This window comes from Schistocerca serialis, chromosome 2 (assembly GCF_023864345.2).
Source record: "Schistocerca serialis cubense isolate TAMUIC-IGC-003099 chromosome 2, iqSchSeri2.2, whole genome shotgun sequence".
In the NCBI taxonomy this organism is placed as follows: Eukaryota; Metazoa; Arthropoda; class Insecta; order Orthoptera; family Acrididae; genus Schistocerca; species Schistocerca serialis.
The window spans coordinates 828,495,011-828,508,773 of NC_064639.1; the positions used below are offsets into that span (position 1 = coordinate 828,495,011).

Sequence of the window (13,763 nt, forward strand, 5' to 3'; positions counted from 1 at the left end):
AGGAAAATTCCTTGAAAGCTGGAGCCTGCAGCTCATGGATCAAGCCTTGTATTTTAATTGGATCGCTTCCACTTGCGATTTCCCTTTGCTGGGCACAGAGCACTTCTGCAGTTCTTCATATGTCGTCAAAAGAATACATTGCAGGATCGACAGATCGGCACACGCTTTAGCGGAATTTTTAGGTTGGTGCAGAAGTCCGTAGCGTTTTGGTTTGCATGTTGGTATTCCGATTGCTATTGGTTTATTTATCGATTCTCATTTTTTATTTGTAGCGCACTGTTGCGATTTGAGTTTAGGTACTGTCATTTTGTCATTTGGAGATAGTGAGTGGCACTGCGGACGCTAGAAAATGAGGAAATCGAGACATTCCCGACGGATTCTTCTGTTTGAGTTCAATAGAGGGGTAACAGCAACGGAGGCAGCCAGAAACATTTGCATCGTGTATAGGAATAATACTAGAATTTTTATGTTTTCCGTTTCCAGTTACTGTTAATAATAGAAAGTTATATAAGGGTTTCTGATGATAAAATCTATTTTAATAGTTACATCATCGTCAGTAACACAATTGTATTTGATGATGTCACAATAACTATTGATGTCGCATACTTCACAACAACCGAAGACAAAGAAAAAAAGACGTAAGATTGGATCTGAACACGTTGCCCAGAAATTCGTATTTTATGCTTTCAGTCGCTCCGCTACTGAGTCGGTTGCTTCAAGATTCTGCGACGAAGCTGATAATTCGCATCGAAATTTTAAACGTCATTTTCTCTGAAACTGTTGAGCGTTGGTAACGACGCCAAAATACACTACTGGCCATTAAAATTGCTACACCAAGAAGAAATGCACATGATAAACGGGTATTCATTGGACAAATATATTATACTAGAACTGATATGTGATTACATTTTCACGCAATTTGGGTGCATAAATCCTGAGAAATCAGTACCCAGAACAACCACATCTGGCCATAATAACGGCCTTGATACACCTGGGCATTGAGTCAAACAGAGCTTGGATGGCGTGTACAGGTACAGCTGCCCATGCAGCTTCAACACGATACCACAGTTCATCAAGAATAGCGACTGGCGTATTGTGACGAGCCAGTTGCTCGGCCACCATTGACCAGACGTTTTCAATTGGTGAGAGATCTGGAGAATGTGCTGGCCAGGGCAGTAGCAGAACATTTTCTGTATCCAGAAAGGCCCGTGCAGGACCTGCAACATGCGGTCGTACATTACCCTGCTGAAATGTAGGGTTTCGCAGGGATCGAATGAAAGATAGAGCTACGGGTCGTAACACATCAAAAATGTAACGTCCACTGTTCAAAGTGCCGTCAATGTGAACAACAGGCGACCGAGAAGTGTAACCAATGGCACCCCATACCATCACGCCGGGTGATACGCCAGTATGGCGATGACGAATACACGCTTCCAATGTGCGTTCACCGCGATGTCGCCAAACACGGATGCGACCATCATGATGCCGTAAACAGAACCTGGATTCATCCGAAAAAATGACGTTTTGCTATTCGTGCACCCATGTTCGTCGTTGAATACACCATCGCAGGCGCTCCTGTCTGTGATGCAGCATCAAGGGTAACCGCAGCCGTGGTCTCCGAGCTGATAGTCCATACTGCTGCAAACGACGTCGAACTGTTCGTGCAGATGGTTGTTGTCTTGCAAACGTACCCATATGTTGCCTCAGGGATCTAGACGTGGCTGCACGATCCGTTACAGCTATGCGGATAAGATGCCTGTCATCTCGACTGCTAGTGATATGAGGCCGTTGGGATCCAGCACGGCGTTCCGTATTACCCTCCTGAAGCCACTGATTCCATATTCTGCTAACAGTCATTGGATCTCGACCAACGCGAGCACCAATGTCGCGATACGATAAACCGCAATCGCGATAGGCTACAATCCGACCTTTATCAAATTCGGAAACGTGATGGTACGCATTTCTCCTCCTTACACGAGGTATCACAACAACGTTTCACCAGGCAACGCCGGTGAACTGCTGTTTGTGTATGAGAAATCGGTTGGAAACGTTCGTCATGTCAGCACGTTGTAGGTGTCGCCACCGGCGCGAACCTTGTGTGAATGCTCTGAAAAGCTAATCATTTGCATATCACAGCATCTTCTTCCTGAGGGTTAAATTTCGCGTCTGTAGCACGTCATCTTCGTGGTGTAGCAATTTAAATGGCCAATAGTGTAGGTGTTCCTTTATTTTATTCCTACTTTCATCCAGTGAAGTTTCGTCTGTGTCAGAGAGCGACTTATGGAGAGTTCCCCTGGTAAGATTTGAACAATGCTTCTTAGGGATGTGTGGAGACTGGAATGAGAGGCCTAACCAGTAATGCTGTACGTTTCGGGTCGCCTAGCCTTCCAGAAGTGTTGCGCGCGTTATGTAGCGCAGCTGCGGAGTACGTGACGGAAGGCAGCGAGCAGAGCAGGGTCTCAGGGTGACCGCCTCTGCCTCGGTCCGAGGTGTGCGCCCCCGAGCACGTGCTTCTGACCGGCGTGGTGGGGACTCGCGCATCGAGATTGGCCCGCGGCCGGGCTGCCGGCGCCGATAAAACGCGGCCTCCCGCGGCCGCACGGCGTTCACTCCCGAGGACGACGCCGCACGCGGCGCAAAAACCACCGCATCCACAACGCACACGATGGAGCGAGCGACGCGATACGTGCAGGTAGGCACCGGCGCTTCTTAGCCTCGGTCGTGACTGCAGCGTCTTCACGTGCCAACACAGTGCTGTGGGGATAGACGTAAATACTGCCAAGAGTCTTTCACGTCTGCGCTAAAACTTCTGAACACTACTTTCGCCAGTATATGAGTTCACAGCAAATGTGTTGGTATATGTACAGTGGGGATGGAAGCAAGCAATGCACAACATTTTCATATTGCTAGATGCATGAAAGATCTCTTGCGCGCGTCGTTTGGTGATGATCGTGTGCTCAGCCGCCACTTTCGTCATACTTGGCCTGCCAGGTCCCCAGACCTCAGTCCTTGCGATTATTGGCTTTGGGGTTACCTGAAGTCTCAAGTGTATCGTGATCGACCGACATATCTAGGGATGCTGAAAGACAACATCTGACGCCAATGCCCCACCATAACTCCAGACATGCTTTACGGTGCTGTTCACAACATTATTCCTCGACTACAGCTATTGTTGAGTAATGATGGTGGATATATTGAGCATTTCCTGTAAAGAACATCATCTTTGCTTTGTCTTACTTTGTTATGCTAATTATTGCTATTCTGATCAGATGAAGCGCCATCTGTCGGACATTTTTTGAACGTTTGTACTTTTTTGGTTCTAATAAAACCCCATGTCATTCCAAGCATATGTGTCAATTTGGTCCTCTCTATCTACATTATTCGGTGATTTATTCAGTTTTCAAATTTATACTGACTTTTTGATCACCCGGTATTTATTATGTGCCTGATCTGAATTATAAAAATGTTTATTGTTACTGGTTTCAGTTTATTTTAAAAAAATCAAGTATAGAGGCTAAAACTTGGAGAAATATAATTTCATTTTATTATTACTATTTCTGCATATCTTTCAGGATGCCATGTTCAACCAATCAAAATCGGTAATCACCAAAAAAATTGGCACTTGTTATCATTATATTCAAGAAATCTGTTCATTTATTTGCGCATTTAAATATTGCGTATGCATTTGAAAATATTTATTTAGGTGATGTTGTGCGCCTCACAGAGCTTTCATCTACCACTGGTTTCACGATCTAGTATTCTGGTATTTCCTGAATTCCATTCCGTCAGTTTTCTTTGAGCTAAGCTTAATCATAAATATTATCCGAAAATTTCTAAATAAAAATTTCTGAATAAACATAGCACATGAATTAGCATCAAAGATAAAGTTGTGAAACGGATCTAAAAGAATTATGTCAGTCATCATGATCTCGAAAGAATCACAGATACCTGTGTCTCTCCTTGCTCATCAGATAGTAAACAGGTAATATTTTCTTAACAATCTGTGGACAATTAAGAGACTACCCTTTTTTTTCCGCAGTGGACGTGGCAACACGTGAAATACAAGTGGTATATGTTTGCAAGCACGCCAAACTTTTTTCTGCGCTGTGTACAAGAATAATTCGAAATAATACACAGTAGTTCTGGGGAGCGTCAGATACTGGTATTCAGAATTTAAGGGTTTAGGCAGCAAGAATGAAGACGAGGGAAGAAAATGCATCTGTTGAAAAAGTGATCTTCGACATGAAGACTGCATATGCCGTAAGGGTAAAGAAGGAGAGCCACGCTTAATGGGCAAGCCCGCTGTTGGCTACGAAGCTTCTTCATCTGAGGCAGAAGTTTCGTGAAATGACTGCCGGAGGGAGAGAGCTTCAAATTGCTGCAGCGATGCTGAACGCCTTATCGGTTGTTCAAAATATTTGGAATATGTATTTTAATAGATTATCGTGTATATTTGTAGAAACCAATGAAAAACTAACGAAGAGGGTTATTCGTTCAGATAGATCTTGCAAATTAATGTGAAAGAATTCTACTTGAAAGTGACTGTCAATTTTGTGGAGCCTGTACGTTTTTCACTTTCTAAAGATATAGATTTAATTTAAACCCACCGGTATACAATTTGTTTAGGCGTAGAGAACTGAAAAATGGTTAAAGAACAGAAAGAGAACTGATATAATAAATTTTAAGAAATATAAATGTTCGTAAAAATATTATAATAGCACTGTCTCTAGTATGTAACTGTCGATCCCACAAAAAAAAAAAAAAAATGTTCCATAAGATGGGGCGAATGAGACTGGGAACGTCACGTAAAATTATTTACGCATACCCAACAAACGAATGGACTGGATTGCATATATTTCTAAAGTTTTGACCGATTCAGTCTCTTCGAACTACATTCGGGTTTGAGATGTTCTCTCTACTCTGTGTGTGTGTGTGTGTGTGTGTGTGTGTGTGTGTGTGTGTGTGTGTGTGTGTGTGTATGTGTGCGTGTATGTGTTTGTGTGTGTGTGCGTGTCTCACTATTCATGTTATACATTTTTGGATGTTGTAGAGGAGACTTGTAGATCAAATTTTACATAGGAACACATGTCCGGAAACGTCATCAACGACGCTACAGACTGTCAGAGTTATAGGCGTAGGCACCTGTAAATGTATGTATATACAGGGTGATTCCATGGTGATGTTACAGAGTTTCTAGGATGATGGAAAAGGATAAATGCATCAATTTGAGATAAGGATTGTGGAATACATGTACTAGTACTGTTGTGACCTTTTGTAGGATAGGCATCTTTCAGATGTGGTGGTAAGGATCAAAACAGAAAAAGTGTAGTAAACTCTATCTTAAGAGCTATGAGCACTTGTCGAATAGAGGAGATTTGTTTCTCAGTACAGAAGATGAATAAGTATACAGGTATACAGTTTAGAGCTCACGTTCGCTGGATATATTTTCCATATGTTTTTGTCCATGCTACCACCTCTGAATGTTGTCTACCCTACAATCTTAGCAATAACAATACCAGTACACGTATCTAATGACAGAGGTATCACAACGGTTTTCGCTTATAACATTCGAACAGTTCGTTTCCAGTGGTTTCCGAAGAGTAAACTTGATCTACAACTTCCTTCTACAATCTCTAGGAGTGTGTAACATGAATTGTGAAACACCCACTCTCTCTCTCTCTCTCTCACTCTTTCATGATTCAAATTTTTCAGACATACTGTGCGAGTGCAGAATTCATCCAATTTTTTTAGACAACAGCGGAACAGGTTTTATAAATATAATGTATGGCGTGTCACACACAGTGGAAAAGTGACATATGTCACTTCTGACAGTGATCTGCCTGTCGGCTAGGAACATCAAGGTCGGCAGATCCCTTCAGTGATATTCCAAGAGAGGAGTCTACTTAGCAGTACCGGGAATCTCTCCTCCCTCCCTCCGTCTCACTATCCTCAACAATACATTCCGCTTATTCTATACACACACTTAACACACAATACTCGCGTTTCGAGTAGAAATCTGCAAGTTGCTTGAAGAATAAAAAAATTCACTATTAGGGCCGTCCAGCCAGTAATGCTGTACGACTCTACTTACGAGAGTACTTGACGGTCTAATGCACATGTTTTAGACATAGGGCGTAGTTATACCTATGACTCGGGAAATGTAGCGTCCGTTGAGATACGGGAAAGGGGAATTCTGATCTCGAATGCAGTTTGAAGGACTGCAGTCATCGATACAGAAGCTACACAAACTTAATACTACACAAGATGAAACATCATAGTTGTCAAAATGCCGTTCGTTTTGTAAGGAAATGATTTACTTACTTTTTTGGCGTAATGTTCGGTCCTAATATTTTTCGAAACTTGAATAAATGGCAACGCATTTTGACACAGGGGCCGTTCATTTGTAAGCCATACATTTATCTGCTGCTCTAAGTTTAAGCGGAAACGTATACTAATTAACATATTTTTATAACCTGAAAGAGAATGTATAATATCATATTTAAATAATTTTTAAAATTTTTTGATACCCAGAATGAAAGTAGTTAGGAACATCTAACTGTAAAATGGAACTCATACCATGGAACTCATACCATGAAAATCCAAATTAAACTACTTGCAACTTAGGACCAATGTCAGCCCATCAACTGACTATCGTTTGCGTAGTAGTCTCATAAAAAATGTACGCCTCCACAGCCAGGATATAAGACTTAAGGATCACAACACTTTAAATAAAAAATAAAGTAAAAACTGAAACAAACTGAAAGGACTCAAACCTCAACCAACCAAGGTTAAGATTTACAGGAAGCTAATAGCGTAATTTGATAAATTTTGTTACTTACAAAGCTGCTAAAATGCAGATTATCCTTTATCATTTAAATGCAAGCAATAAATTTGGCATTCGTTGACCTAAGTGACTAAACCCTGACTTAAACTTTCAGATGAAAAGGGCGGATATCGCCAGGACGGAAAAAACGAAAATATCTAGGCAGTGAAATGTAAGTGTACGAGGGGCATTCAGTAAGTAATGCAACTCATTTCTTTCTCGACCAGTTTCGGTTGAAAAACGAAGAATTTGTTGTAGGACATCGTGGAATAGTCCCTATAGTTTCATGAAGATCCAATAGGTGACGGTGCTACGTAGATTTCAAAACAGAGCTTGTAACCGAGGTGCGTTCCAAGCACAGTTTCTTTTGGCGGAAAATCATAGCATCGCAGATATTGATGGCCGCTTGCAGAATGTTTACGGAGACATGGCAGTGAACAAAAGCACGGTGAGTCGTTGAGCGAAGCGTCTGTCTTCATCGCAACAAGGTCGCACAAACCTGTCCCATCTCCTGCGTGCCGGCCGGCCGCAGACAGTTGTGCCTTCTGCTTTGTTGGAACGTGCGGACACTCTCATTCAAGGATATCGACGGGTCACACAATCAGTCACCTCGTTGCACCACTGGGCGTCTCTGTTGATAGTACTGACACACTCGTCCACCAGTTGGTTTACTCAAGGGAGTGTGCCCCCTGGGTTCCTCGCCACCTAGCCGAAGACCATAGAGCACCTCCCGACTTCGATCTGTGTGCACCAGTGAAGGATACAGTCCGTGAGAAGCCCTATGTGAATGATGGGGAGGTTATTGACGCCGCAAGACGTTGGCTCCATACAAGCCCTCCCAGTAAAGATGCGTAAGGCCATAACTTGGAACGGAGATTATGTTGAAAAACAAGGTTTTGTAGCCAAAATATTGGGGAATAATATCGGGTATTGGAATCCCGTATAAAAACAATCTGCTTTCAGGAAAAAAACGTGTTGCATTATTTCTTGAACGCCTCTCGTATTTGAAAGATAGCAAAACAAGGAAAGGAATTCAGTTAAGAAAAATTTACTGTGTCGGATCTCATGAAATGTAAAATCTTCAAATTCAAAGCAGAGAAACGTGATGATTAGGAATGCAAAGTATGACACGTCTGAAACAAGACTGTATGGCGATCCATATAAAGAAAAGTAAGCGCCAAGGAAAGGCTATTACAAAGTTCCATTTACAATGGTAATGAAAAACAAAATGGTTTGTAATTTGGCAGCCGCGATCAGAAGCACAGATATATCATCTACACCTATATCCTATAAGCCGTCTTAAGGTTTGTGCTGGAGGATGCTTCATGTACCACCACCATTTCCTCCCTTCCGTGAGTGTTACGCATAGGAAATGACAGTTGGTCTGAATGTGAATGTCTCTAGTTTTATCACCGCGGATATTTAATGAGATGCATGTGGGAGAAAGTAATATTTTGTCTGATTCGTCTTGGAATGTGCGTCTGCCTTATGAGTGCCATGAGTGACCTTGCGAGGCTCTCGCGCTCACAAAACGAACTACAGGCGAAACGCGCCATCCTTCTTTGTTATCTCACATATCTACTCCGTTAATCTCACCTTGTATGGATCCCACACCGACGAGCAATACACAAGAATCGGTCGAAGGAGGGTCTACACAGGAAAGGTATCCGCAGATAATCTACCTAATAATAAAACGGTAAAACCATCGCCGTGCGGGATTGGCCGAGCAGTCTATGGCGCTGCAGTCATGGACTGTGCGGCTGGTCCCGGCGGAGGTACGAGTCCTCCCTCGGGCATAGGTGTGTGTGTTTGTCTTTAGGATAATTTAGGTTAAGTAGTGTGTAAGCTTAGGGACTGATGACCTTAGCAGTTAAGTCCCATAAGATTTCACACACATTTTAACATTTTTGTAAAACCATCGCGTCTGTCTATCCGTTTGAACGCGCTAATCACCTACTAGACGAATTTTCATGGGATATTCACAGGTAACTTGATCCTAGCCTAGGGCAACATATAGACTTTATTTCATCCAAATCAGATCACGGAAAAAACAGATATTGTGATTTAAAGTTTTATCTTAAACCTTCAGATCTGTCTGTTTGTTTGTCTGTTAGAACACGCTAATCTCCAAAACTGCAAGACAAATTTTCGTGGTGTTTCCATAGCTTAGCTTGGAACAAAACAAAGGCTTTATTTCATCAAAACCAGAAGACAGAAAAAAAGATATCGTAAATACAGTTGTACCTAAAATCGTTTCCTCTTCTTAATAGTTTGGGAGTTTGATCACCACAGCATAGTACACCAGAGAACCAACAGATTGGGCATTTAGTTTCGTAGTACAGAAAAGAACCAATAGATAACTTTATTAATGTTTTTTACGTCAGTGACAGCCGTTTTTTCGGAAGTTTACGTCGATGACAGAATTAAAATGTTATTAGTGTTTTTAACTCACCAAGCCGGCCGGTGTGGCCGTGCGGTTCTAAGCGCTTAAGTTTGGAACCGCGTGACCGCTACGGTCGCAGGTTCGAATCCTGCCTCGGGCATGGATGTGTGTGTGATGTCCTTAGGTTAGTTAGGTTTAAGTAGTTCTAAGTTCTAGGGGACTGATGACCTCAGAAGTTAAGTCCCATAGTGCTCAGAGCCATTTGAACCATTTTAACTCACCAACAGATGTTTTTTTTCGGAAGTTTACGTCAGCGACTGGATTAAGGACCACAATCTTATCTTTATGAATACAAACAAACAGGGAATTTTCTTGGCTAGGATATACGAATTTACTGATTTCGGTTTGTATGTTATAAGCTGAACGACATTGCTTTGTTTGTTTCGATAGATTTTATTTATATTTTTTGCTACAAAAACGAATTTATCAAAACTGCTTTGTGGTCTGGGTGCCTACTCATTACATCTTCATTTCGTTTTGTTTATGAATAAAATTCCCTAGAAAATGGTTGTGTCTTGCTGAATACACCAGAACAGCTAAAAGACTAAGGACTATGCGGTCTCAATAATCTAATAAAGATTGTGAAGCGAGACTTACTGTGGCTCAAGACCTTCAGGCTTTAACTTGCTCTTTGGAAACTCCTTCTGAAAGCAAGGTCTGATCTACCTCTGATCAAGAGCGTCTCGCTCCTCAGAACGTTTCGCTGACTTACTTCTCTCCAACGTAACATCTTAGAAACGGAAATTTTGATGGGAAGTGGCACAGGCGTGTGAGTTCTTACGCTCCGAATCCCTCTTATACCCAACAGTTAACCATTTCACTTTAAACCTGTACAATTCCCCGTGAGCTTATGTTATGCCATTACCACAAACAATACACAAGGTCAGACGTTGGGTCTTGCAGGCGTGGTCTTTAGTGTCAGTCACTCTTCGCATGGTCGACTCTCTGTGGCTTTCTCCCACGTTAGTGAAGGAAACAAGCTCTTTGTTCATGTCCCCAATCATACTAAGAAAGGAAGCTTTATAAGTCAAAAACAAATTCCACGTTTACGAAGTCTCGAGCTCGGATATAAATAAACGCCCAGACAACGCCAGGTTTCTAAGCTATTGGTTGAATAAATAGACTGGCGTGATACAAGCGGCAGTCAAAAGTAATCGCCACATAACTGTTGATACATTTATCCCATTCTGAAACAAGACGGTCAGTGCCTTCATGAAAAAATGCTTGTTGTTGCCTATGGAATCATGATTGTATCCAGGCAATCAGCTCTCCGTCTGAACCAAATCGACGGTCACGAATGTTTTTCTTCGGGTCCCTCAGGTTGCCATGGTTGTTCCGAGTACGCTGTAGAAGTTTCGCCTACACTTCCTTCATACAGTCCGTCTCTCCATGCGATTTTTATATTTTTAGAGTCCTGAAGAAAGACATTCATGGTCGTCGATTGGCTTCAGACGAAGAGGTGTACGCCTGTTTGCAATCAGAGTTCCGTAGTCAACCACAAATGTTTGTCCCTGAAGGCACTGACCATATTGTCTCGCAGTTGGTTGAATGTATTAACAGTTATATGGGGATTACTTTTGAAATAATAAACAGTTTACCTACTTTTTCCATTTGGCTCATTTTCATTTCTCTGCCCCTTACAGGTATAGTGTACTAATTAGGAAAGATGACTTACGTGAAAGTGCATTCCGTCGTTCACCACTTGAGAAGGAAGACAAGAGATATTGTGAAATCATATTGCTTTAAGATTCCCGTTGTGACAGATTAATAGACCTGCGTGTATTTCGCTGACATCCGTGTAAACTATGTTCGTGATTGCGTCATTCAGCCGTTGCCAGTCCGCGCTAGAACACTGACTGCCTATATAACTAAGGCAGCCAAAATTACATAATTCTGGTGCTGCAGGGAGATAGCCAGTTTCTTTACATAATCTCACGACAGTTCGGAGGAACGGGCGGTTATGTAAAAATGACACAGCGCCGATTAGTGGCTAGGAAGTGCGTTCCGCTCTCCACGCAGCGCGTCCGGATAACCCCCAGCAGTTCGGAGATTAACGGTTCATCAGCTGGAGGCGGCGGGCGAGTATTTTTAACCGGTCGGCAGCTGTTTTAACGACCTAACGTCACGATGACGTAGGGTAATCTAAGGAAAAAATGGCTCTTGGCCTCGGATAGGAGTGTAGATTATGCAAATCAGTGTCAAGTTCATGAAAGACATTTTCATTGTACCACAAAACTAAATGGTCTTTCCTCTATTTATGTTTAAATATTTGATTACAATCTTGTCGGGTATTTACACGTTCTACTCCGTACGACTTCGACGTATTCTGCCTATCCAAGCAGCACGGGTAACCGCACGGTCTTGGGCGCCTTGCCACGGTTCGCGCGGCTCTCTCCGTCGGAGGTTCGAGTTATCCCTGGTACATGTGTGTGTGTGTGTGTGTGTGTGTGTGTGTGTGTGTGTGTGTGTGTGTTGTCCTTATTGTAAGTTAGTTTGAGTTAGATTAAGTAGTGTGTAAGCTTAGGGACCAATGATCTCAGCAGTTTGGTCCCATTACCACAAAAAATGGTTCAAATGGCTCTGAGCACTATGGGACTTAATTTCTGAGGGCATCAGTCCCCTAGAACTTAGAACTACCTACACCTAACTAACCTAAGGACTTCACACACATCCATGCCCGAGGCAGGATTCGAATCTGCGACCGTAGCGATCGCACGGTTCCAGACTGTAGCGCCTAATTACCACAAATTTTCAAGTTTTTCTACCAATCCAATCTAATATGGATACCACCTTTTCGAGCAATACCTGCAGATACGTTGAAAATCGTTTCGCAAACAGTCTCTCTTAAATATTAACGCCGTCCGTTGTGGCCGAGCGGTTCTAGGCGCTTCAGTCTGGGACAGCGCGACCGCTACGGTCGCAGGTTAGAATCCTGCCTTGGGCATGGACGTGTGTGATGTCCTTAGGTTAGTTAGGTTTAAGTAGTTAAGTCCCATAGTGCTCAGAGCCATTTGAATCATTTTTTGTCCCTCAGACGCTGGAAAAGTCTGCCGAACAGCTTATCAGAGGGCACTCCGCACTGTGGATATTTTTGAGCGTAGGGTAGCAGGGGCTCGCAGGTTACGTCCGTTTGTTAAACATTAGCGGAATATCGTATCCGTCAGTTTACTTGTCGAGTACTAGGCTTCCATTGCTAACAAGTGGTGGAAGGTAAATGTACTACACCATTTGTACAACGCAATAACAGTAAACACATAAGTAAATCCGAGTTTGGAAGAAGGGAAAACACTATCGTATGTAACCAGGGCTGACAGCACACAAACACGACGAAAACTATAGTAGCCTACAACACGATTCGAACCACACAACTGACAGCTGATCACCTAAAGATAGAGTACTGTGAGTAAGACATCATAATACCCTGCCGACACATTGACGGAGCGCCAATGCAACGACTGTGCTAATATCTGTATCCAACTGTCAAAAATGGCTCTGAGCACTATGGGACTTAACATCTATGGTCATCAGTCCCCTAGAACTTAGAACTACTTAAACCTAACCAACCTAAGGACGTCACACAACACCCAGTCATCACGAGGCAGAGAAAATCCCTGACCCCGCCGGGAATCGAACCCGGGATATCCAAGTGCCGCGCAGTTATTTCTATAAACATGTGTTTATATCCGAAAGTATCCGCTTTCGGACCCATGTTTATTGGACTTCTTATACTTGTTTCGATGAGTACTACCACCTCTCAGAGTATTCGACACTGTCTTTTAAAATCCTGTATAATAGTATACATCAGTATGATTGACACTCTGATGTAGTAGGAGTAATCCAACGAACTGCAGGCCTATATCATTGACGTCGGTTTGCAGTAGGGTTTTGGAGCATATACTGTATTCAAACATTATGAATCACCTCGAAGGGATCGATCTATTGATACGTCATCAGCATGGTTTCAGAAAACATCGTTCTTATGCAACGAAGCTAGCTCTTTATTCGCACGAAGTAATGGTCGCTATCGACAGGGGATCTCAAGTTGATTCCGTATTTCTATATTTCCGGAAAGCTTTTGACACCGTTCCTCACAAGCGACTTCTAATCAAGCTGCGGGCCTATGGGGATCGTCTCAGTTGTGCGACTGGATTCGTGATTTCCTGTCAGGAAGGTCGCAGTTCGTAGTAATAGACGGCAAATCATCGAGTAAAACTGAAGTGATATCAGGTGTTCCCCAGGGAAGCGTCCTCGGACCTCTGCTGTTCCTCATCTATATAAATGACCTGGGTGACAATCTGAGCAGTTCTCTTAGGTTGTTCGCAGATGATGCTGTAATTTACCGTCTAGTAAGGGCATCCGAAGACCAGTATCAGTTGCAAAGCGATTTAGTAAAGAGTGCTGTATGGTGTGGCAGGTGGCAGTTGACGCTAAATAACGAAAAGTGTGAGGTGATCCACATGAGTTCCAAAAGAAATCCGTTGGAATTCTATTACTCGA

At 42.7% G+C, this 13,763-nt stretch overlaps 1 protein-coding gene across 1 annotated transcript in view; it reads left to right on the forward strand.

Annotated features, from left to right (window-relative positions):
• Positions 1-2,609: 2,609 nt before the first annotated feature.
• Positions 2,610-13,763, forward strand: part of LOC126458092 (uncharacterized) — a 41,159-nt gene continuing 30,005 nt past the window's right edge. Inside the window, exon 1 of the mRNA XM_050094913.1 lies at positions 2,610-2,692. Coding sequence (XP_049950870.1) covers positions 2,666-2,692 — 27 coding nt within the window. The 5' untranslated portion in view covers positions 2,610-2,665. The remainder of the gene's footprint in view (positions 2,693-13,763) is intronic.